The sequence below is a fragment of the Micropterus salmoides genome, unplaced genomic scaffold, assembly GCF_014851395.1.
Source record: "Micropterus salmoides isolate LMB-PRFRI ecotype aquatic unplaced genomic scaffold, ASM1485139v1 Ms_hic_scaffold_3, whole genome shotgun sequence".
Lineage (NCBI taxonomy): Eukaryota > Metazoa > Chordata > Actinopteri > Centrarchiformes > Centrarchidae > Micropterus > Micropterus salmoides.
Genome location: NW_024042261.1, coordinates 6,228,149 through 6,255,392, shown reverse-complemented (window position 1 = coordinate 6,255,392; position 27,244 = coordinate 6,228,149). Strand labels below are relative to the sequence as shown.

Here is a 27,244-nt window from a genome sequence, read left to right as displayed (position 1 = left end):
GCATCTGTCTCTCCTTAACAGTACACCTCTCCCTCCACTGATGCTAAGCAATTTATTGTTATTTTATTGTAACATTTAACAACATACAACTACACATGATTTGAAAAGTAGCACAATCACACGCAGCTGCTGGCTGCTTTGGGATTATTAGTGGGCACATGCTGTGGAGCATTTATGTACTGTGGGAACATGTACATGTAAACATGAGAGTCAGCTGCTTAAAAGTATCATTTTTAGTGAAAAAGGACTGATATGTATTTTTCCATTTTGCCCCATTCATCATGGGCTGAACTCAATATTCGAGTAGCTTTTTATTGTGGCCAACCTAAGGCCAATCCCCATGCTGTCTGATCAGCATCTTGATATGCCACACCTGTGAGGTGGATGGATTATCTCGGCAAAGGGGAAGTGCTCACTAACACAGATTTTGACAGATTTGTGAACAATATTTGAGAGAAATAGGCCTTTTGTGTACATAGAGAAAGTCTTAGATCCATAATTTTGTTCAGTGTACTTGTACTTCTCTCTCTCTCTCTCTCTATGTATATATATATATATATATGCAAACAGGTATGTCCTTGGTTGGATATTCTGTTGACAGGAAGTTCCAGAGTTGTGGAAAGCTGGCCTGGTTCAGCTCAGCTCAGCTGCCTCTCCATTATGTATCCTATCACTTATTCATGCCACCATATTTTATTGATACACACACACACCAGCATGCAGGGTCATGTTAGGAGAGATTGGGTGCGTGTAATATATGTGTATACATGAGAGTCAGCGTGACAGGGTGTGAGCAGAAAGTGTGTATACATGTGCGTTTAGTGTATGCACTCCCAAAAAACACATTATCTGTTTAAAGTGTGACTGTGTCTGTGTATACAAACACTCTGTCAACACTGTATGTGTTGCAGGAGTTTGCTGCTTGCTCATAAAATTATACACGTTCCATTATGTGCAATCGGTCTCTGATGCGATAAACTTTGCTGGATTACATAGCTACTAAATGAACAGAACCACTTCACAAAAATCTGCTTCCCCAAAAAGTCTTTGAGAGTGTGTCGTCACTCTGATTTCACACTACGGAGGAAGCTGACATCATTTGAACTATTGAAGGATATTATTTGTTTTCCTGTAACAAAATGCTAAATTAATGAAAAAATAAAGACTGAAAGTAGCCTTGCAGAATAAAGGTATGAAGACGTGTTGATCTTTGAAGTGCATTCAGGCCGTAAGGCTTCCTTTAGCAGATAAAAGCTTAAGTTCAAAGACATGATCTGGACCTCACAATTGTTTCTCACTCTCTCTAAGAGCAGACTGCTCCAAGAGTTCCTACAGCAGAGGAAAATCTTGGAATCATATAATTTCCAATGCAGGCTGCACAAGAAATGCACAAGACGTTGTACTGACAAATTACCTGACCAAGATACTTGCATGAAATTCTGCTTGACACCAAACACAGTATGTCTATATCAAAGGTGCGACCACTGGTTCTGTAAAGAGTAAAAGGTATTCAACGCTGGTTCTCCACCTGTGATTAACTGGCCATGAATTAGAATCCATGTTCATTGTGCAATAAGCAAAGAACTGAAATGTCATCTAAGAAGTTAACAATGCTACCTCTGATGCTATTGTCAGTATAGAACATGCAATGTACAAGATCACGTATGTGTTTTGTAACTTTACACTACAAAGACCAAACTCCAAACCACTCAAGTATCACGCGATGGAAGTCATTAGTATCAGCTGGAGCGACAGTTTGGAGAAAATGGCCTGGTTGCCGTTTGAGTGACGGGTCACAGATCACAGCGAGTTCATCGCTCCAGTCAGCGGAGCGACAGAAGCCGCAGCGACAACAAGTGTTTTGCTGCGTGCAGCCGCCGACGGTGGTGAAGCAGATTGGGTGAAGTGGATCGCCCTCAGCCACAAGTCCATTTCGGATGCTCTGCACAAAGTGTGTCTCCAGCCCTCTTGTTGTCTGACTGAGCCAAAACAGACACGGGAGCGGGGCTTTAAAAAGCGCTTCCCACCACTCTCACCATCTCTCTCTTTCTTTTTCTCGCCCTAGTTCTCTCTCTCACTCTGCTCTCGCTCGGCCTCCTTTTCTGTGAACCCTTACAGCCCTGTGTGTGTGTGTATGTGTGTGTGTGTGTGTGTGTGTCCCTTGAGCGAGCTGTTAAGTGCAGTCTCCAAAAAACTCCACAAAATCCCATTTGCAGTCAGCTAGAGAGCCCCCCACACACAACATACACACATGTGCAGAGTGACACTAACACGCATAGACACATATATATACACACACACAACTACATTCACACACTTAGACCCTCACACATGTAGACACACACTCTCTTAAACTTGCACACACGCACACTTTTCACACTTCCCTCTGGGCAAACGAGGCAGAGTGGCAGAGGCGAGGCTGGGATAAATGATACAATGATATCCAGGCCTGACTTGTCAGTTGAGTTGAGAGAGAGGATGAGGAGGAGGATGAAGAGGAGGATCTAGAGGAGGAGGGGCGAGCAGTGGCAGCTCTGAATACAGGAATTATTCTTCATCGTCTCACACTGTCGCCGCACATTACACTCAAACTCTCGCCTGGCAACGTGGAGAGAGGTTGGGGGGTTGGAGGGTTGGGGGGTGGGGGGGCGCGCTGAAGGGCAGATATAATGACCACACTCTGCTTTCACACTCGCCGTCTCTTCTCTCAGCACCATACTCTCCGGCCTTAGCCAGCCTCGCATTCCCTTTTCTGTTCTTTCACTCGGTCCCTGACGTCTTTTCTCCCCCCTCTTCCTCCCTGCGTTTGTTCTTTCTGTCTGTCACGGCAGCGCTGAGTAGCTTTCAGGGAGAGAGTGCACTCATTTGCTCTCTCTCTCGCTTTCTTCTCTCTCTCTCTTTGGTTAAAGCGAGGGGACAACATGGCCCTCTGGGCATGTCACAAAATGATTAACTAATAGTTTTGAGTTAGTCAAGTATCCAAATGGTGTGTGTGTGTGTGTGGTCCATTGCGTGAGTACTTCAGTCTGTACATTAGGCCGGCTATTGAGATCATAGTCACAATTATGCTATGGACAATATTCATACAGTTGTACATACATGGAAGCTGCGAGAAAGCCAGTAGCTAAAGGCTGACCATATTTATGTCATCGGAAATGTTAGACAGTGAATGACTTCAATGGATGGTTGGAGTCACATTTTGAGAAAGCATGTCTGATTCATTATTTATCCTGCCATGATTTCAGGACAGACTGAAAGGACTTTATGACAAATCAGATTGGCATGTTGAAAACCTAAACTATAACGTTCAGTTTGTTTGAGGAAACCAAAAGCAGACACATTCAGCTCTGCGATGTCTTTTCCTTGTCTTCTACTGGCCAGCTTTTCTCATTGATATCCTGTGAATTCGAATCTACCACTCACTGTCCACCACCACCATCAAAACACCAAATGAGGGAATGTCTTTTGGAAGAATGCTGTTCATAACTCCAGTTGAGTTCAACACAAGGCACTGAAGCTAGATGCACAAACTATGTTGGCTATTCCAACATAGTAAATTGGTGGTTACTTCATCTGTCAACCACCTGTATTTCAATGAGGCTCAGCCCTGGTGGATAACATGGGTCAACTTTGTCCCCTAACAATTATGTTTACATGCAACTAACAAAAGCAAAAGCGGATACATTTTGTATATACATTTACTTTACTTTTCAGAAGTTATACGTTCTTGTACAGTTACTTTTACATTTTTTTAATTTTAACCTTCATTTTAACATGAAAGTCCCATTGATGCACTTTTACGACAGAGTCCTTTACATCACAAACATATTGTGATCAGATAACATTTAATATTTTAAAACTTTGGTTTTATAGAAAAGCATGTTGACTTTCCTCAAAGCAAGCTTTTTTAATTTCGGCTTAAAAGACTATTTTTTGACACATTCTAGACACTTGATGGGAAACTAAACTTCAACAACAGGCTACCCATATAAAGTTTGACCAAATATGCATTACTTTTTCCATGTCAACTGTCAGTGGTTTGCAAGCTCACAGTGCAAGAGTGTCTGCTGGCCAGTGTCTGCAAGAACCCACACAAGTTTAGAAGGCTTGCACGCATGTTGCTCTTGTGTGTGTGAGACTGTATAGTTATGGGTGTATGTGTAGAACTGAAGCCAGCAGATGTCTGCACTGATTGATAGGAAAAGGAGGACCTCCAAGCCTGTTCACTACCCCCACCCCTCCATCCATCCCTGTGTGTTGTTGCTCTTATGATGGGTATCAGTGTACTAAAACAAGGCTGAATAGCAAAGAAACCAGTCAGTCGGCAGGATAATAGCCTGACTTTGTGTGAATGGAGTACGCGGCCAATTCAAATACAGGATGTATTGTACAACCATTCAATCACACAGCTGTCTGAACAGGCGTGCAGTCTAGTTTCCATGTTTCTATAATAGACCAATTAATAAGGTTTTCTATGGAGTGATTTATATAATAGCAAAACTTAAAGAGGCTATTCATTTTTATATAATAGACATTTTAAAATGTTTTTTCCCGTGCAGCTTGTTTGCATGGCTTCAGATGTCAAGAGAGCTCAAAGACATGAATCAGCTACTTTATTGTAAAGTGACAAGAGAAGAATATTGACACCATGTTCAAAGCATTATTCATGCTATTGTAAGATTGTCTGAATGGTCATGTTATCTGTGATCACACTACATGTGCTCTACTCAATATAAAATATCTAATTTGATAAAAGAACATGATCTATAGGTTAAAGTTGAGCTGTTTTACTTTGAACAACGCTAGTGGCTTTCCATCGCACAGCAAATAGATTGATTTTGATCTATGGACTATGTGTTACTGACATTGGTGTAGAGAACTCCAAGTCATGTAAAAAAGACAAATTCCAGTCTGAGAAACTCTTATCTGATATATATATAATCAATTTGTGATGTTCAGTGCATTCCGGGAATTATTTTGAGATGATGCACAAAACCCTGCTCATCTTGACCTTGCAATTTACCACCACATTGCAGTGCTGCCAACTTTCCACTTTAGTTTGTAGTGAGATTTGTTATTGGTGAAGTCAGTGCAATTTTTTTTATGCCTTAAAAAAATGATGTGAATACCATTTTCTGCATTTCTACTTGCTTTTATCCCATTCTCAGCTACTTAAAAGCAACACATTATGATTAGGATGGATATCATGCTTAATTTTATCATTCTACCAGAAAAGTAGAACATATCCACAAGATAATGTGTAATGTGCTGTATGACATGTTGCATACTTGCATATTTAACCCATAATCCTACTGAACATCACATGCTGTGGTATTTAAATCTACGGTAGGCAATGTTAGACAACTAGCAAGAAAAGTATCCAACCAAAAAAATCCCACCCCCTCCCTAGAAGGCCTCCCTCCAAAGCCACTCCCCCAAATCAACAGTTCATAGTGTGCACGGGCAGAGAGAAAGGTAGGAAGGTAGGTAGGTAGGCCTCAAAGTATGAAATATATATATAGTATAGTTATGTCACACACTGTCATAGTTTTATCAAGATCACTGTAAATGAATGTGTTAGCCTATTCTTTATTATGAGGAGTGAATTATGATTATACAGTTTCACTGCGACTCAAATTGCATGCTTATTTTACTCCCGTGGCCACCATCTTATTGTCTCAAATGCAACTGCCCATATAGGAACATAATAGTAAAAGACATCAATTAGTCCCCGACAGACCAAACTTCCTATTGTTCATTAAAAAAATCTTCTATTGCAAAACTGGCTCTCATGTAGTGACACTGGTCCACTGTTAACACTGGTCCAAACTAATAATCAAAGCTGGAACATTATTAAGCTTTGCTTGTTGAAGAAGTAGACTAACGATAATTTCAAAGAAACATTTTGCCAACATAAAGTCTAGAATTAAAGTGTATATTCCCTCAAAATATGACTACAAAAAACTTTGATTTTTGCTGGTAAGTAGCCATGGCATGACTGGTCTGCCGGTGGTAAGTATGAGGCCAAGTGCAAACTTGGTGTGCAAGGACTTAGTCATTATTATGCATGGTCTTCAATCTTAGTACAATGCACATATAGTAGCTGTTCCAGCAAGTTCAACTGCACATTTTCATACAAACACAGTTAGGCCTGCAGAAACAGTAAAACAAAAAAGGTGCATGCATTTCTTTGTACTTTTTATCATATGTGCACTATAAAATAGCATTATACCATTTCACAGCATTATAACGCACAGTTTAAACAGCATAAACCACAATTAAGACAGTTTGACGTTCAACCGACAGCATTATGCAATATGAATATAACATGACAGGACAGTCAGGCCTCTTCAGGTATGGTGCACTATATACACAGGTGGAAGGAGTACTAGAATATTTCACTCAAGTAAAAGTAGAGCTACTTTAAAGAAGTTAAATTACCTATGTAAAGATGTTAAAGTAAAAAATAGGTCTGCTAAAATGTACCGCGTTACATTTACAAACATATGTGTGTGAAAGGTTGATGATAATTTTATATGATACAAATATTATATTAAAGAACACATTTAGGCTACTGCATTACCATGTCAATGTATACAGACCAGTGGAACAACATCACGTCGTCCTCGGGTGTGACCCACACCATCAAGCCCTTATGTCCAAAATCATCAATAAAATCCCTTTCGAGAGACAGGAATTTGCTGCCTGTGCAGACAGCTGATTATCAATTATAAATCTATGGCCGCCTTCCTCATTGAAGCCATGCTAGAATTAACCAGAAAAGTGGACAAAACTCAGACTATTAAACAAAAATGATAGAAAGAGTTAGGGACGGGTGCAACAAGCATTATTAGGCTACATACGTTAAATAACCTGCCACTTTAACAGCAAAATAAAGCATCACCAAGGCAGACAGCACAGAGATGTAAAGACAAAATAAACTTGACAGCAGCTAAAACACACAAACACACACATTAAAGCAAGCTGTACAGTTTTTAGCACTGTATAGTGCACACACACACACACACACACACACACACACGGCTACATTGCTGGACAACGCAGTGGCTGTTGAAGTTCTCAGATCTCAGAGCTTTGTGCTCCTCAATCTGCTCTAGTTTCAACTTCTCTGCTCGTTGATTCTCAATGCAATCCATAACCAGCACACTCAGCCTCTCTGCCCCATTGCACTTCTCCAATTCAAAACATTTTGAGCTGAATGAGGCTCTGCAGTCACATCAGAGATGATCAAAAACAGTACAAAGGTTTCACGCAACTCACAGAAGGTAGAAGTGTCTGAAGTTATTGCTGGGGGATCCCACATGAGCATGTTAGTATATAGCATTTTAGCTAGACCCAGCATGCACCTGTTGGTCAAAACCTATGTGTGTTGGATTTGGGCCACATGCTCACTGATAGTGCCTTAAATTATGATTGAAATGATGGTTAATTATGATACATGTCACCTTGTTTAAACTTTTGCCTAGGTAAAATAATGCTAATTTTAACCACAACTCATAATGAAGTCATCCTTAATTTAAATTGCATTGCTGTGCATTTTTACACTGCTCATAAACTGCTAGTGATTGCACCACTAGCACTTGGCCAGTGAACAGACACATTCAACATGTACTGTCTGTCTCCTTGAGTGTCAGCTGAGTGCAGTATCACCTCTGTGGACATGGAGCTCTCAGGAGCTCGCCCTCCTGCTCACATGGTTTATCGTAACTGTTTCATGTGACTTTTCCTCTCACTCCATAACGGATGCGACTTGAAATAGATAGATAGGTAGGTACTTTAATCATCCCCGAAGGGAAATTGAAGTGTTGCAGTAGAAGCGGTTTACATATCATAAAAAAAAAACAAAAAACAGACACAACTTACACAAAAAAAGCATGAGATAGGTCAAAAATACAACTGACAAATTTACAAATATATATTCATAAAAACTACTATTCTACTAGATACAACTACAGAAATAAGTACAGGAGTACAATACTTGAAATTAAAATAATTAGGTACATGTACAAAAAGTACAAAATGACTTTTGACAGTGAATGTAATTTGTAACTTCCAGCCCTGGATGCACCGTACGGCTGTACCTTTCACATCTCATTATCAGCGCAAGATAACAAGACCAGAAACAAGCCTTGGAAATAACCTACTATTCCAAGTCTGTGTCATTTGCCAATAGAAACGTCTATTCTCAAAATGTCCAAGGCAGACGTTTTGTGGGTGATGGTTCCTAGTACTGTGAAGAACTGTAAAGAAATGGTCGAAATAAGACTTTCTTTACACAGGGTTTTTCCTATTACACCAAGATGTTGACCTTCTGGGGTGGAAAAGTTCATAATATTAAGAGAAATGATGACAGCAGCAGTTCTCAAATCAGTCACTCAGACATCGAAATGGAGAGAAATTCTCCAGGTTGTTTTGAAGACAAGCCCCAAATTTGGACATTCAACAGAAAAATTATGAGTAGATGAACTAATTACTGCCCACAGGGACTAAAAACCAAAGCAATTATGGTGCTTTAGAAATGAGTAACAGTAATGAGTAATGTATTGCATTTTTCCAGTCAGGAGCCCAACACCGGTTAGATGCATACAGTAGATTACAGGCTCTTAGCAGTTGCCAGTGGCATTAAAACAATAAAGCATTATATTTGATAGGTTATGGTAATATACAGTGCACATTCATCAAATGGAAAAAGAACACTTGGTCCAAATGGGAAAATAGCATGCTATTAAAGCACAATGCTGTGTAGTATAATATTGATTAGTAAATGGGGTGAGAGAGACAAGCAACATTGTCATGTCTCCTAAAGATAGTTTTACGCCACGCTCACATACGTTCACTAGTACATCTGAATGTGTATGCACACAGTTCTGGTAGAAAGGAAACCCTCAATCTACACTGACAGATATTTCCTATTTCAGACCTTCACACACACACACACACACACACACACACACACACACACACACACACACACAGAGCAGCATATGGCCACAGAGCTAATGTTTTCTCTAAAGTGATAACATCAGAAGTGTAGTGCAACCCTCCCAAAGCCTACATACAGTATGTCACCAAACTAGAAGCCCAGAGTCAAGGTTCAAACAGCAAATGACCAATTATTAAGTCAGGCTGCTTGTTTAAACCACCGCCTATTGGCTCAAAAATAATAACATTTTAAGAGGTAGTGTAGGCCAGTCACATGGTTACAGCTGTTTGGTGAATACACGCACACACACACACACACACACACACACACACACACACACACACACACACACACGCACACACACGTACAATAAATTAAATTCGATGACATGATATTTAGGTCGTTGACAGAAACACATATCCATCCACACATGCGTACACACACACTCAAAGAATTGCAAACACTTGTACACACACACACACACACACACACAGTAGATCTTGCATGCATATATAATATAGCTAATAAAATACAGGCCCACACATACACTGACATAATTGCATATACACACATACATGTACATTAGCAGCTCAAATATAAACACATGCAATGGGTAGTTAGTATTGCGCACACACACACACACACACACACACACACATACACACACACACATTCAGTACAAAAATATATAAGAAATTGCTGGAATTAATAAAACCAACACATGCATCTATACTGTTGTACATACACACATGTCTGCACATGCAAAGGGGAAATGCTCTCAACCTTTTGGTGCTGATAAGGCTCTGCTAAATATTTGTGTTGAGTCGAGCGTTGAGAGAGCCAGCTGAGTTCTGTGCTATTCAGACAGTCTTACGACTATTGCTATTATTATTATTAATATCACTCCAACTTTCTTTGAGCTGGGATCCAACAAACAGAGCTGGTTAGGACCCAGTGGGTGTGGGTGGTCCCCCGCACCTTAACTCATCAATCAACCAAGCTAAACCCAACACACACACACACACACACACACACACCTCAGTGCAGCAACATGAATAACAAATGGTTGTTGGCACCATGAATACAGGACATTTAGCATAAACCATTATCCAGTTTCACTCTATGAGTTGTGATGATACAGTGAGTCATAGATTGTTGGCTTATCAGGTCAATCCTGGTGAAGCTCTCGGACAGACGGGAATAGAATTCTGAGGCATATTAACATCAGGTATAGGTTTCACAAAGCTAAACAATGGAATCCGGACATTTTTAACACTACCTGAAATTTAAGTTACAGTAAAAGCCTTGCAAGAAGCAAAATAAACAAATATCCTGTCCTTAATCAAACACAGCTTTTGAAAATCAAACAATAAATAGATGGAATGAGAAAAAGAACAGCAGCAAGTTAAATTTTAAGAATGATTAAGTTCTGTTTAGTTAAAGTTGATGGGATGCATGTTGTACTTCTAACCCTGTTCTGGACCAGCAGAGGCAACAAAAAGAAACCCTCCTGAAACTGTACTTCTGGTTTGTATTATGTCCAGAAACAAACGATATATCTTATTTCAGCAACTTGTTGTTTCTTTTACCAGCTTAGTTTCATTAATAGTAAAATTTTATAAAAACATTGGAATTAATGGACCTACCTAAAGGCAAACGTTTAAAGTTTGATTATTTAACCAGACATAGTATATTAAAATAACTGACTGAATGGTTGACTGAATGACCAACTGTGATGCACTACACAGGAGAGAGAAAATTTGGCCTTACCTCTAATGATTTAAAATTAATTTGTGGTGCTCGAAGCATAAAATGGCAAATGGCAAAAATGGCATCTGAAAAACTCAATGGCAACAAGGTTCAATAACAATGTCGCAGTTGTTTTATTTTTTCGCTAGTTACAAAAGTAATGGGAACACAGAACATGCAGACGGAGTAGCTAAGTGGGGATGATGGACCAATTAACTCGCGTTCAGACAGAGCTGACAGGGGGTGATGCAGGACTCCACTTAGTTCAAGGTCATAACCACACAAAAAGCCTTAAATAGCCAAATTACATAATTATCATTTATCTTTCTTTGCTGACTAAAGTAGTTTCCTCAAAAGCTGTTAGGAAATGTTCTGAGGCCTAGTTCCGGTTCATGGAACCACAGTGTTAAAGCACTGTGAATCCCATAGATATTGATTTGCCAAAACACTTAGCATATATTGGCATCAATATATTCAGAAAATGGCTGCATATGAAACTTGGATCTAATATTCTGTCCATTCACCCAAACAGATAGAACTGCCAATAAACACTTCCTTTACACATGGCTTTTCTTTTTGCCAGACAATGCATCCATTGCTCTGTATTTTGAACCTAAACTGAACCTCTTTGGAACTTTTGTGGTATTTTAATGTGGATTCTGGATGTAAGTATTAGCTCATAACAGTTTCTGACCAAAAGTCATTGGCACTGCACCACAAACACCCATATCATTCAACACCGCTCTAAACTGAACTGCATTTAATCATAGCAAAAATTTCAGTGTAACCATAAAGAGCAGCTTATGCTTTTGTAAGTACATTCAATGGAACTTTTGTAATATGTATATCAAAAAACAACTAACTTTATTACTGGTACAAAATATTCATACCAACAACCATGACCATGAAAATACTAAGGGTGTATATCAGAGACAAATCTCAGTTTAGCTGTTCTCTTAACATGTCACAAGTGATTCAACTTGTAATGGAACGGTTTACATTTCTTGATCTATTATCTCTTTTCTTGGTAAACTCCTCTGACGCGTAATAAGTGACACCATGGAAATAAGCATTCAGCAACAAAGATGGAGACAAAATAAAAATATCCTACCACTTAAAAAAACTGCATGTTGTGAAATGACATGATGCGCGACATTAAAAGTGTCATTGTTCCTCAGTTGGAGATGCTCTCAGCTGAGATACACCATGTCGTGTTGAGCAGTCGTCCACTCTCCATATGGCTTCAATGGAATTTATGTTGGGCAGGCACCAATAAGCCAAATCTAGTTAGCAACATTATATCATTGGAGCCAAATCTAATTTCAGCCCCAGTATGTTTTAGTCGTCAGTGACTCTCTCCCTCTTTCTCTCTCTCCCCCTCCTCCTCCTCTTCATCGTCTGTTCTCCCTCTCCCTCTGTCCATCCGTCCATCTCTCTATGTGAGTGTCACCTGCCCTCCGAGCTGGCGACGCCGGGTCTCGGCCTTAGCGTGAGAGCCCCATTACCCTGACTGGAGGCTTTGTTTTCCCTGTGAATCTGCGAGAGAGTGTCTCTCTGTGTGTGCGTTTGTGTGTGTGTGTGTGTGTGTGCTGGAGGAGAATGTCAGAGAGATGGTGATTTGTTACATCAGCGAGCATTCCAGCTCTGAGACCCTCTGAGTGTGTGAGTAGACACATAGAGAGGGGGGAAAAAAATCTTGTTTCTGGCTGTGTTTCCATCCAGATCTATTTTTGTAAATTATCATACAGCAAATAGTTTTTGTAGATGAAAAAAAACCCCTGTGATAAATAGCAGCGGAGTTGCATAAATAATGACATAGACGCAGTTGAAATGGATTGTATATGATAGTTTGAAAGGTTTGCAGAGAATTCACATAACAGTTGCATGGAAACATATGACAGAGAAATAGACGAGGGCAATGTGTGTATAGGTGAGGTAAGAGAGTGTGTGTGCATGCATGTGTGTGTTTGCAATCAGGTTCAAGGTCTATGTTAGAAGCTCCACTGTGTTGTCAGTGTCTAAGCACTGAGGCCACAGCTCCCAGCAAATGGAGACACTGAGCAAGATACCATCTGCCTCTGCCCATCTAAGTCTCACGCCAAGACACACACACGCACGCACGCGCACACACACCACCCACCCAGACATATTCAGAGAGCCTTTAAACACACCATATCCAGCTCAGTTCACAACGGAAACACTTTAAGTGCACATATAAACATGGAAATCCCTGCAACTGCAAGTAACTAATTGAATACTACAACTCTGGCAAAAAATGATGTCTCTCATTTTAACCCACAGGGCAGTGGATCATATGTGGATGAGGTGACATGTCCACTGTTGCCTTTTTTCGACAGAAAGACCCAGGAAATTGGATCCTAACATTATTTGTATGTCCGGTGTATGAATACCACAATGAATAAAAAAAATGCATGAAATGCCTGGTGCTCAACAGACCTGTGTGCTTCTTTTAATCATCTATAGCTTGAGGTCTGGGGAGTGAAGGTGGATGGGGCTCTCATGTACACAAAGCACAAGGATATGAGATCTTGTGCAACACTCTGTTGCATTCAGATTTCATCTTGCATTTAACAAAAAGTTCATCTGTCTGCTGTAAATGCAGACTTGTGACAGTGACTCGAATGTCAAAATGAACTGAAATGTCGCATCAACCATGGGACATTGAAAGCTGGGATGACGTTCATGTACCCTTGATTCATGTGGAATTTGATCAAAATGTCTCATTAGAAATACTAAACGCAAAGGATCAGTTCACCTGACTAACAACAACAACAAAAAATTCTCACTTACTGTGCCTCTAGTAGTATCTAGCCATGCAGACAGCTTGACAGATTGCTTTGTCCAGGATTTGAGATATTTGTATCTGAAATTTCTGCCTCCACCCCAATAAAATGCAGGTGAATGGACCTTCATTTTTGCTGCTCACAGCATAGAAAATTTATATTTAAAAAAGTTAACAGCAACTTCCAATGATCAGTGTCCCTGTTATTGTCAAAAATCTGTAGAACACACTGTCAGCAGTTTTCAAAGTGACCTTTGATATTTTTTAAAGAAAGTACTTCCAATAAAAAGTGTTGACAGAGAAATGGGAAATCTTTAAATCTGGGCAAATAAAGTCTGCATTGCTGTATACCACTCAAGGTAAATGAGGAAATACAGTATGTGTTTTTAGGAATTAGATTGAACGAATCCTTTAAGCTCTTCCTGTAGAACCAATATTAATACTTAGTTCTTTAAATCAAACAAACTGTATCCTCCATCACACTGTAACCCAAATGGAAAACACAGACCTGACCATGTCCTTCTTTTTTCCCCCTAAAACCCCAACTCCTGACCATCCATGGTACTCTCCTCCTTCCAGCAGACACAGGAGCATTTCCGATATGTTACAGTGCAGAAGTGCTGTGATATTAGATTAGCCTACAGAGACTGAAGCCTCTCTGTCTATATGAATGGATGTACATCACATTCTCTGTGGATGATGTCTTCAGCACAGCTCAAGGCACAGGAAAGAGTGTGCGTGTGTGTGTGTTTGTGTATCACGGGTGTATTTTGATGTAATGTGATCAGTAATGAATTTTGTGTTGCATTAAAGGGGTGGAGGGGGTGGGGGTGGTGGGGGTCAAGATGCGATGCGATGGGGGGGGGGACAAGAACAAGAGGCGACTGACTACTCGTGTCCGGGAGTCTCCAACATCTAATCTAATGAAGAAACACACAGAGAAGGGGGTGGGGGTAAAAAAGGAGTGATGAGGAGAGAGAAAGAAAGAGAGCGAGAGAGGCTACAAATGAGGTTAAGTTAAGTCTTTACAGAGAGAAAGGGGGACTGGGCTGGATATGGCTGGGGACGGTAGGGGCGGGGTGATAGTCGATGCTAAATCCATTAGGGCCTTGTGACCCTCCACTACCCTACCCAACACCCTCCCCACCACACCCCATCCCTGTGGCTGCCTCGATGAAGCTACACCAACCCCCCACCCCCACCCCAGCTTCCCCCCCACACACATTTAAATCAAAGGAACTCTTGTTCACTTAGGATGGGGGGGTGGGGGGGGGGGGTGGAGGGAGCACTGCCGCTTCCTAAACGAGTTAACCATTTGGACTGTCAGAGCCAACGGCATGTCTGCTGCACACACACATGCAGACAGGAGGCCTCAAAGTAAAGCAAGGCATGAGCAGATATGGCAAAACCTAGCACACACACACACACACACACACACACACACACACTCAGACCCCCAGAACATCCTTCCAGTGCTGAGCTAATCCATCACTGGACCTTGACCTGGCAGCACTGCATGCGGGATAATGCCCGAATGAGGAAGTCAGGCTACCTAACAAGACACTTAGCTGCACTGCACATTTGTAATGGATTTTATTAAGAATTACAACAAAACGCAGCGACCCACATCACCAATGATGAGTGTTTTCTTTTGGTATGTGACAGCATCAGGACACACAAGATCTATCAGTATTACATGTAATATCACCATGCTCAGGTGTATAAAGCATCTTAAGAATGTTTGGCCCTGAAGTTGCACAAATTTATGTTAATTCACATCTTCAGGACATTTTTTTCAATCTTCAAGGTTTTTCATACTTGGACATTTTTAAAGCTCTGAAGAATTCCTTCAAGTCCAATTTCACAAACATCCTTAGCAACACAATATGCAAAAATAGAGGTACTCTCTAGTAGTTTTTAGGGATATACCTGACTGAAATTGTACAAAGAACTTTATGTGAAGACAGGTCAAAGTCAGTCAAAATCTTATTTTAATAACACTGTAAAATTATCAACAACATGTGTGGATTAAAATATAAATTAAAATACATGAGCAGAAGCAGATTTTGAGAAATCACCCAGTAACTGACCAAACATTATTAATCGGTTTGAAATGCTTCCACCAGTGCCTTTAAGTACAACCCTTGGGTGAAAAATAAGCAGAAAATAAGAAGAAGAAAAGAAGAATAGAAGCTTTATGCAAGTGGACATGTGTTCATGTAAAGTGTTTGTACATGTGAATGCATGCTTGTGTTTATTTGCGGAGTGTATTTCTGTGTTTCCCATTCTTTACTGACCTGTAGCAGATCCTACTATATCCCTGGAGGGTGACTCAGACATGGCGTCGGCCAGTCTCTCCCGGAGGCCTTCGTCGCTGGCATCCGCTGAGCCTACGTTGTGCCGCGGCACGCTGAAGCTCTCCGGCCAGCTACCATATACTTCCAGCAGAGTCACACCCCGCCCGTCAAACGGACCTGAATGAAAAAAACAAACACAGGGTTAAGACTCTTTTGATTACCAAATGGATTGAGGGATCTGGCAAATTAGCAGCTGAACCAACTGTCCAATAACGAACTGATTTGCAGGGCAGGGGTCGGGGTCGATCCAGGCATTTGGACTGAATCAAATGTATGATGCCTGCTCCATTTCTGACTATGATTGATAACTTGGGTGCAGGCAGTGTTAATAATTCCATGATGATGATGATGATGATGATGATGAATTGAGCGATGTGATCGGGCAACTCTGAGTTAAAACTGTGATTTTGTATGTATTGTTTTTAAGCAAACATTCCACAGGTTAAGCACACTGCTAGAGTGCTGCTGCTGGTAGTATGTTAATCACACCAGAGATGTAGAGAGGCTTATCAAATCCAACTCAAGGCTCCCTGCAACAACAGGTCCACAATGTCCTGTGTGCATACAGTATATCATACAAAACACTTCAGGACATCATACCACATGTTTTAGGAAACCATCAAAGCAAAGCTGTGGTACAGGCTTTATTTCTAAATAAATAATAAATCAGACTGTAAAAGTTCTCAGATCAGATGGTTTACAGGTGCAAAAAAACCTGTTTTCTGAAGTTACAGGTAGAAAGAAATGGAGAAATATCTGTTAAAATTCACAAAGCTATGATCACATGAGGAGCACACTAACTCTTACAATATAATCACGTATGTACTTATGTATGTGATGATCCGACTTCCAGTCACCTGTCCATTTCATTAAACATCTACTCCTGATATCCTATTGGTTCACTGAATGCTACTGCTGGCCAGTAGGTCGCACTTCAATGGTGCAACACGCCTACACCAGCTTACTCCAAATAGCTATATAATAATATTTGTTTTATAATGTGCTATTTTGGGCTGTGTGACTGTGCGTGACAATGACTTTTGTCAGGTTAACCCCTGACTAATAAATAAATATAAAATGTCCTTTGTCTATAAGTTAAATATTTAATTAGAACCACTTTTGTACAGTGGTAACAGAAATGACATGTCTTCTCAGTGACTCAGTTTACTTCTCTGAGTCAGGAGAAGCAGTGATATGTGCCAGTGGTATGTCACTGATGAAGAGGTCATTGGTATGATTAAAGGAATCTACACAACTCAACACAAAAAGTGTTGCTTGGAAAATACTTTGTCTATATCAGTGATTTAATCACAATGAGGATGTGTCACATATAAACCGGAAAATACAGACAAACAAAAATGTGCACAATGAGTGATAGATGATGGGAGTTACAGTAAGACATGCTCCAGATAAAGCAACAAAAACTCTTTGCTGTTGTTTAAGATTTCCCCTCATTACACACCAGATACACACCAGTTCTACTAGAGTGCAGCAGATCAGCTGGTTTAAAGTAAAACACGCACGCACGCACGCGCACACACAAATAACTTAAAAGCACAACATAGTCTTCATGCCTGTCAAACCAAATCCACACAGACCTACACTGCACCTTAATCTTTTCTTCTTTCTGCCTGCCGTAATTTCTGCAATCAGAGAGATCTTGCACTTTGGAGCCAGAGAGTCTGCAACCTGTTTTTGTGTGTATTTGTGTGTGACAAGCCAGTCAGGCAGGCAAGCAGGCATGCAGACACTAAAACAACTGGTTTATTCTATTAGTGTGTTCATTTGACTTGGTCACTGTGCCTGCCAGCACTAAGAGGTGATAAAGGCTGAAAGGGATGATTTAGCGGTGATGTTAAAATGCTCCTGTGCCTCAGCCCGCTAAAACACAACAGCACAAACACACATGACCTAGCGGCTCCAATTTCTGCTTATCACCATCATCAGTTCAATTCTGCCTATCAGCATATCTCTCCTTGTTATCACCCAGGAAATATGTGACAGACAGTGATGCACAGGAAATGATAGAGCCAAACACGCACACAAACTTCATAATATCATTTCGACTGTAACTGTTCAATGGCGGGAACATCTGTCCAGTGTTATTCAGAAATTGTAATATATTACTAGTTATTTATTACTTCATAAAAAAGTAATATTATTACTTTACTTATTACTGGGTGATTAAAGTAACTAGTTACTCGTTACATTACAAGTTACTTTCCAGTGTTTCCTACAGGATGACAGCGGGGAGGGGGGGTATTTTAACGTTGAACAGGTTTGTGCAGCGGTGTTCACGAGAGAGGGAAAGATGGAGCAAGCGAGGAGGTGCTGCACGAATATATGCTATATGATTTTAAATACGCCTAGTAAAAAAATTTGAAAATCAACGTGTGGCGGTCAGCATTGATAATTATCCAAATAATAGGCTAATTATGGGAAACACTGCTTTCAATACCACCCCCTTCACCCCCAAACAAAGCAGTCTCCCCCGATATTTAACTAATAGGCTATCATATTCAACAGCAGCAGCAAGGAGTGTGGTTTTTACAAAGCATATAGCCTAGGCCTAACGTTTGTTAACACCACCGGCTGAAATAAAAAAATATAGAAAGTAAATCCCGACTTTTGAACTACTGTTGCACATGTAGCCTAGAGCAGCTTAGAGCAGTTACAAAACGTTAACGCCTCTCTCTCCCGACAAGCAGCTGCCGGAGTTTCTTTCTGTAAGTGTCACATTGCTGTGCTGCTTCTGCAGATGCTTCAATAAATCAGATGTAGAAATGTTTGTGGTTGAAAGCTTTTTGCTGGTCACACAGAGTTTACACTAGATGACAATGTTCTTTGCATTTCGTCAGTTGTTTCCCTATCTGAATAGATGATATAATTTTTCGACCCCTGTCATGACAACTTACCAAACATTATATTAATTGCCTTACTCGTTAAGTTATCAAGTGCATGGCCTTCAAACCTAACTGATAAAATGATAAATGCAAAGAGTACACATGCTGTGTTCCTGCTTTGGGAAGACACTTTTTGTCTCTTTCTTTCTAACTCTCATTAAAGTGGACACACACACACACACACACACACACACACAGGAATGTTTCTCTAGTGGTCTTGTGGGTATCAGCAAAACCCTAGTGAGAAGGCAGACAGGATGACATAAAAGGAAAAAGTGAAGACAAGGACTGAAGAGATCCTCTTTTCCTGGAAAGATCAGCCTCCATGTGCACAATCTGTGTCTGTCTCTGTATGCATGCTGGAAGTACAGAAAACATGGAGGAACATAGAGCATGAGTAGTAGAGGCAAGTAAACAAGACAAATAATGTTGAAGCAGTCAGTTTCTAGTGCGACTAAAACGTAAAATTAATTAAATACATTTTTTTTTTGACAATGTTGCAAAATGCTAGATTAAATTTAACGCAACGAAGCAAATGATTGAAATTCATATCACGTCATTGCAACAAATGCCATGAAGGGCTGAGCATAATGTGCTTAAATTCTACAAGTCTACCCACACCATAAGACTTATGTGGACAGCTTTGAAAATGACGATTTAAAGAAATTCTAAAATACATAACCAAGTAAATCCATAGCAGGTTGTAGCTTTATGAGCAACGAGCCACACCTCACTCAGTAATACTAAGCTGTTTGGTCCACATGGGCATTTACAGCTGCAAAATTCAATTAGGCCATTACAAAGGCACACATACACACACGTCCCAGTTATCCAGCATTAAATAAACCACCGTGCAGGACATAATAACATCATATCACCTCTAAGGCAAAACACTGGGTTATTGTTTGATACACAAGCACACATAGACAGTCAGACAGACACATCTAACAGGCTCTCATGGCCGGCTTTGATGGAAGCCCTGCTGGCACTAAAGGGGAATCCTTTGAAAAATCAATCCAACACACACACAGGCTGCTTCTGAAGTGCAGCAAAGTTATCAAGAAGCTAAGCCACTGAGTGTATGAGAGTGTGTGTTTGTATGCTTTAGGAGGTTGGCCAGTGTTATCACAGTAGGGAGCAGGGAGGCCCGTGCAGCCTCTCACCCCAGCATTAGCACCTGTCACTGGCCTGCAGAGGAGCTGAGATTGTCCAGGCCTCAAGGTGTACACACACACACACACACACACACACACAGTATTCTGCTGATAGCCAGTGAGCCAGGCAGATCAAAGGTTTTGACAGCGGTGGCTTTTCTGGATGATAAGAGCTTGGCAGAAGGTTAGGAAGAGCTTTAGGTTTATCAGACCAGGCTTTGACCAATATGGGTATTTGAATGCCGATGCTGATAGCTTTAGACTGAAACTACCAATCGCTGAGAGCTGCTATTGATGTTCAGTAGTTTCAAATCTGTTTGAAAGTGTCAAAAGATTTCAATGTCTTTCCTGGAGAAGAAAAAGACATTGTTGTGTGGAAATGCCAATGTTATGTGTTTCAAGGCCGTTTTTGATTGTAGTTAAATATGCTGCCTTTATTAATTCTCACAAAAAGCTTTCCTTACATCAAACAGACAGAATCAAAAGAGTAAATAAAGGACACATTTTTACATTATTTCTGTCAGTTATAACAGGGTATTCTAAAGAATAGGTTCAAGTTCATCTCACGTATGTTTGTATGTGGAGTTATTTATTGGTCACCACAATAATTTCTCCTGTCTATGCTGGCTGGGAAGATACTCCTTCATAAAATCCTAAATGAAATCCTAACCTAGGTAAAACTATTGCAGTCTAATACAACAGTCCTTCATGAAGGATAATGTTAAATTTTTATTGAAATGTTATACTGACACTTATACTTAGGTGCACTTGATTTAAGTAACAGCAGCTGCAGACGCCTTATATTAGCTGAAGGTGAATGTAGTTTTGCACAGAATGAGGACTCCTCCATCACTGACACTGAAAGCACATTAGGAAGGAGTGTCCTCAAAGCCAGTATAGAGAGGAGGAATGATCACAGCGACCAATAACTCTTTCAATATACATATGGGAATGTTTTAAGACCTACTTGAACAAAGGTGAACCTATCCGACAAGAATAACTAATACATAATAAGTAATGTTACGTAATACATGTTTGGTATGACCTACACTCAATACTGTGCCTGAACGACTCCTGTGCCGACACAGGCAGAGGACTGAAGCTGCGGCAATCTGCTAACATGCTGCTTTCACTGCGCAGCCTGTGCAGACATTATGTAATATTAACAGTAATAGCTGCTAGATAAATTAGTTTTATACACTGTAGAACAATACTACTACTACTACAAATACAAACAGTAACAAGCATGCTTACTTTAGTTTGATCTCAGCAAAATATTACTGTTACAATTAATTGCTGAAATCAACGTTATCTATCCGCTGTATTGGTGTGAAGGAGCATTTATCTCTCTTTGGCATGCAAATGTGTTTACTGACTTTTTTTCCTTTTTTAATTCTCTCTGTAAATCTGGAAATGTCAGGATATGATGTTGGCAGGAGTAGGAGGAGGATTGTTGTTTTTCTCTCCATCATGTTAAAACCCGACGGGATTATAAGCCACTCTCCACCCAGCTGTTAGTCCCCACATACTGGCCCTACTTATCCCTCCAGCCAGTGCTACTTTCCTTAAAGATTTAATCACACTGCGCCGGCGTGTGTGTTTGTGTGTGTACCTTTACAACAGGGGCTTAGGATGGCATATTTGGACATGAACACACATCACACGTGCACATGACAATCACCTCTCAAACACACATACTAGCATCAGAACTGTAATACTGTGGCCATTCAATTTAATGATGCTCACTGAGCTTCTATTTGTTCAGTAGAAATCGGTTCAAATAAAAATTGGATGCTGCAAATTTATTCACACTCATATAAATTCATATTATGTCCACCATAACATCATTATTCCATCAACACGTTCGAGAGCCTTAGATTTTATAGGCATACATTAGCATGGCAACTTATTCACGTCTGTAGTTGTTAAGAAAATGCTCTTACTCCAGATCTATACATATTTTTTAACAGATTCTGGTCATCTAATACCACAGCTGTCTCTGCTAAATGTATATTTTCAGCGTAACGTTCCTTTTTTTTTAATACTTGGGGATGCAGACTTGGCTAATGGTGAAATCTTATGAATGCATGCACAGGTAAGAACCTAGTCATAAATTCATCCAAATGAAGCAAGCTATTTACAACTTTGTGTGGTTAAAGGGGAACTCCACCGATTTTACATATGAAAGTGCATATGTGGAAAAGGCTGTATAAAACCCTTTGTGTCTCTAGAGGGAGCTATGTGAAATCTGGTAAGTTGCCTCAAGTGATGTCACTTGAGGGGCTGAAACTACAAGTTTGACAATGAAAGCAACCTGTTGGTGTGGAATTAGAAAGAAGTGAGCTTCCCAGACCTCTGTAGCTTGCTCTGCATCTCTGCTTGAGGCTAGCGGCTCACGGCTACATTACCAGCATGAACTGAACTATTGGCAGTTGCATTGTGGGCAATGAAGGCGTCAGGTTTTGGTAAGGAAGAACAATGCTTGTAATAAAAAAGACGATATCTTTGGTTCTGCTGCATTGATATTGATACTAAAATAAATGTCCATTGTGAATGCGACACTGTTATAGATTTGCAATGCTAAATCTTTTGTCAGTGAACTCTTTTAAATCCCTTGTAAAATATACTTTTATAGGAAAGCCTTTCCTGATTTTAGTTGACTTTATTTATTTATCTATATTTATTTTAACTTGAATTTCTTAAGTTTCTTCCTCCTTTTACCGTGTATCTTATTTGTTTGATGCGTTTTATTGTCTTTGCTCTTGTGAAAGCACTTTATAACATGGTTTTGAATTATTATTATCATTATTTCCCTGTAGAGAATTTGGGAAATCCGGAGCATGCGAGTGAGCAAGCCTCAGAAAAAAGCAAGAGACATTTAGGATATAGACACAAAAATGTTGATGGATGAGCCCATTGAGCCTGGAAGCTGTCCTTGAGGCTCCTTTGTCTACCCAACATCTTTACCAAGACTTGATATTCTTTCAATTTGTCACCCATCTGTATCTCAGAAGGTGCCATCCAGCATTCTGCTCACCAAATCTGAGCTGCTGGCTGTGGTGTGCTAAAGTGCACAGACTGTTAAATGTCTCAAGAAAATGCCAAACATAGCATCTTTAACTTTGCACCCAGTTTAGAGAAAAACTAGCCCCTTACAGAAGAAAAGGATAGCCACGCTGCAAACATGTCATCGCCTGGAAGAACTGAAACTAACCGATTCTCACAAGGATAGAAGTCTGACAACATCCACACACACACACACACACACACACACAAAAAAATGTATAATGTTCTAAGGCCTCATGCCACTGTTTCTGGGTTACCTGTGCAGTTAAGACACTAATGCCTGGTTAATGCTAATTCAATTAGGCTTTAGTGCCAGGGGGCTGATCGAACTAATTCCTTTATTATGGGTGCTGTATAATATGTTATGGTGAGTGTATGTGTGTGTGTGTGTGTGAGTGAGTGAGAGAGAGAGAGTGTACTCGAGTGGTGTTACTGGGAAGTCAGGCACTGGGAACACAGGAACAGTCTGTTACTAACAAACAGATCGTAAATCTGGTGGTAGTTCAGGTGGGAACTACACTGAGTTATGAGTTTATTAGGCACACCTCTAAAGTCTAATGTGATCCAATACAACAGCTTTGCAGCAAATGTCTTTGTGAAGCTTACACTGTTCAGTTTGTGTCCAGAATTTGTCAGATGTCAGTACAACTCTATGGAAATGTAGGAGGCTACATAATGGTGGCATTGCATTAGGTGGCAATTAATTGAGAGGTTACACGGGATACCTTCTGTTGCTATCTGCAGTCAAGATACGTATTTGTCTGATGGTTCATGGCGTGTTCAGGAAGCCGGTTTGTAAAGAATTTAGCAACCGCATACTGGTATGACAACCCTGTCTCCTGCAAAATATGTAATTACTGCTGAACACTGAATGTAAAGGGGAAACACTGTGGCTTTGATTTAATACAGAAAAAGTTTACATATTGTGTATTGTGTCAGTGTTGCCTAATTTAATGTATAAACAAAACCACAGTTTCCCTAACCTTAATCAAGGTTTTCAAGCTCTTCATTTGACGCATACTAATTCCTTAAATATAAAAGATGTTCATGTTAATCATGGTTTAGTAGCCAGGATATCGCCGGAAAACAAATAAGATAAATTGAACATTGTGTTTTACAGTGAACAGTCTGCAGAAATGGCTAAGAGAAGTGTTTCCTTGTTATGTTGATGAAGATAATAATCTGAGTAGCACTATGTGTATTTGATACTGTAAATTAGTTGTAAATGAACGTAATGTTTTGGAGACTGAACTCATTAAATCTTGAAAGAATTAACTTTTATTCATCAGCCTGTCTTAATGAAGTTGTGGATGAGGACCTCCATCATATCAGAGTGAGATGGCATTTAAAAGGTCAGTGTCCATCAGTCTAATCCTAAACTGTCTGTATATTCCAGCATGGTGCTAATGCAGAGTACATTCATTCATACTCATGTTATATAGATAACTTAAAAAAACACACTTTTAATAGACTTTCACTTGCGCACACACTTCTGTGACTGTGCTGTGAACCCATACTGACATCCCTTCAGGCTGTATGTGTCTGTATGTGTGTGTCAGGGAGACAGAGAGCGAGAGAGAGTGTCTCTGATATCCTCAGGGAAACACAGAGAGTGCTAGCTAGCTGGCGGAGTAGATTTGTGGTGCAGTGTTAGTGTTAATGGAGATGTAAGCTCACAGGATTAGCACCCATAGGTAGGTATGTGTGTGTGTGTGTGTGTGTCTGTATGTGTTCTTGACAGGCAGGGCCTTTCTTTCATTACATTAAGGCCAATGCTTCTAAATCATTTATTCCCTTTGCAGTCTCAGTGGTGTCGGCTAAGTGTTAGTAATCCCCATCAATACCAGGGTCTGCTTTGAGGCACTTTACTCACTACCACACACACGCACACACACGCACACACACACACACACACACTCACACGTGCGTGTACATACACCAAAACATGTGGCATTCAGATATGAAGACGCATTAACCTGTACACAGTTAATTGCAGAGGAGTCTGCGGACTACCCTGACCCTCCCCCCCACACACACACACTCTTACCACCCACTAGGCTAATTCCAGGCATGTCAAATTAGACAGCAGCAGTGCTTTTCTCTCTATTAGGCTTAACGCTTTAACAGCAAGCTATGGCTTGTAGGCTACGTGTCTGTCTCTGCACCTAGTTATTCCACATTCGCACACATATACACTCTCTCATAGACATGCACACAAACCTAAACCTAAACCTAAATATTTTATATTCTAACCTAGGGCTGGTCGATTTCACCTAATATTAAAATCACAATTAATTGAACATTTCACCTCGACCTTATGATTTCTGAATGATTATTTTGTTTTTGAATGTTGTTTTTGGTTGTTGTTGTTTTGCCCTCATAGTTCACTGACAAGGTTTGTACTGTAAATATGCTCAATTATTGACGCCAGGTTTATTTTAACTTTTTTGATTCACAGAATTTAAAAATCAATTATCTAAATGTTAATTGATGAGGGAATGCTGACATCCACATTATGGAGACATGGTTCCCCTATATTCGTCGCATCGCCGCTGCTGAATAATGACAGCTGCTACTAAAATTTCACTCAATTATTAATGTCAATGCAGAGCTACTGATTTTCACCCACACACTGTGCAAGCACGGCAACACATGCTTTGCTAGCTTCCTCTCCTTGTTCATCAAAGGACTAAGTTACATGACAGTTGCTGTCAGTCTTTTAAGGAGTGCAATGTGTGTTCGTAGCGAGTGAGTGGTGGAGTCACTGAGAGAGAGCAAGCGAGCGGCAGAAAGTGACGGAAAAAGCGAGCGACTTTGTTGTCAGTCTGGCAGTAAATGTACAGTGTAGGTAACAGCGTGTCCGTTAATAAAACGGATGTCTGTTGTTTCTCCAACAGCTGAAAAGTGAAGCCAGTTAGCGCCAGCTAACCTCTGCCCGACTCCAGGTGGCTCAGCAGGACTGGAGTCATGTGACCACACACACAGTAGGAAGTTTTTAAGGGCAAAGTACATGAACACACACTGTAGGGAAAATATTTATAAATAACCGAAATAACCGACATGATAAAATTATGTCGGTTAGAGGCTCTGAATTTCAGCTTCGATTACTTTTCAATTAATTGTCCAGCCCTACTCCAGTGGCCTCCACAGTCACCAGATCTCAATCCAATAGAGCACCTTTGGGATGTGGTGGAACGGGCGATTCACATCATGGATGTGCAGCCGACAAGTCTGCAGCAACTATGTGATGCTATCATGTCAATATGGACCAAAGTCTCTGAGGAATGTTTCCAACAACTTGTTGAAAGTCTCCCACAAAGAATTAAGGAAGTTCTGAAGACAAAAGGGGTTCCAATCAGGTACCAGCAAGGTGTACCTAATAAAGTGGCCAGGTGTATGTATTTGTTATGTATTAAGATAGAAAAAAATGTCTTTTATGAGGCTATATTGTCATACAGTGATGCTTGTGCCATATGCTTCCATGCCACTTGAGTGCTAATGACGCAGCACATCCATGCTTACATTTGCACAGAGATCAGGCAAACATGGACAGTGCATGTGTTTTCTTGGGGGCTGATTATGCTGGTTTGTTAGTTCATACAGGGATGTGGGCACCTGAGAGGACACAAATCCTGAAAGGGCTTGCACGAACAAATACAACAACCCATCAAACCATACACAACCTCAGTAGTTTGAGCGCAGGACTGCAGTCTAAACAGGACCAGGGATATAAACACTTCACCTAAACTAAGGTGCCTCAAAGCAGACAGTTTTCTTACTCATCAGTGTCTCACTCTCAATCACCACTCAGACACACAAGGTGGGTTTCCATCCACCTGCTTTGTGCGCAATTTCAAGATGCCATAAAGAAATCTGAATGGAAATTCCAGATTTCAGAACAGATTGTGACTTAAACAAGCTTCCACTCCACTGAAGAGACGAATAGCGGCAGACGAAAACATCAGATCTGTGTGGAGCGCTGAGACCATAACGTTCCTAAAATGATTGAAAATGAAAAATTGTCTTTTCAAATAAGTGTGGTCCAACAGATCAAGCATCAAGTATCAACGTTAGCACTTCAATATTCTTAGAATGTATCAGGGTCCTATTCAGAAACGTACCTGAATATGGTCTTCACCTGGATAAAGGAAAACTGGCTGACCAGAAAAAACCTAGCAACAACTAAGAGATGTAATCTTACAGGGGGGAAGTGCAGACAAAATGGTCAGTTTTCGGACGGGACATTGCTGCTTTTACATCTCAGACAA

The 27,244-nt window shown here is 40.4% G+C and overlaps 1 protein-coding gene across 2 annotated transcripts in view; it reads right to left on the bottom strand.

Annotated features, from left to right (window-relative positions):
• Window positions 1-27,244, bottom strand: part of bcas3 (BCAS3 microtubule associated cell migration factor) — a 344,304-nt gene that overhangs the window by 17,281 nt on the left and 299,779 nt on the right. For both annotated transcript variants that reach the window (XM_038692467.1, XM_038692465.1), the window contains one exon: window positions 15,794-15,970. In XM_038692467.1, the coding sequence (XP_038548395.1) occupies window positions 15,794-15,970 (177 nt within the window). The remainder of the gene's footprint in view (window positions 1-15,793; window positions 15,971-27,244) is intronic.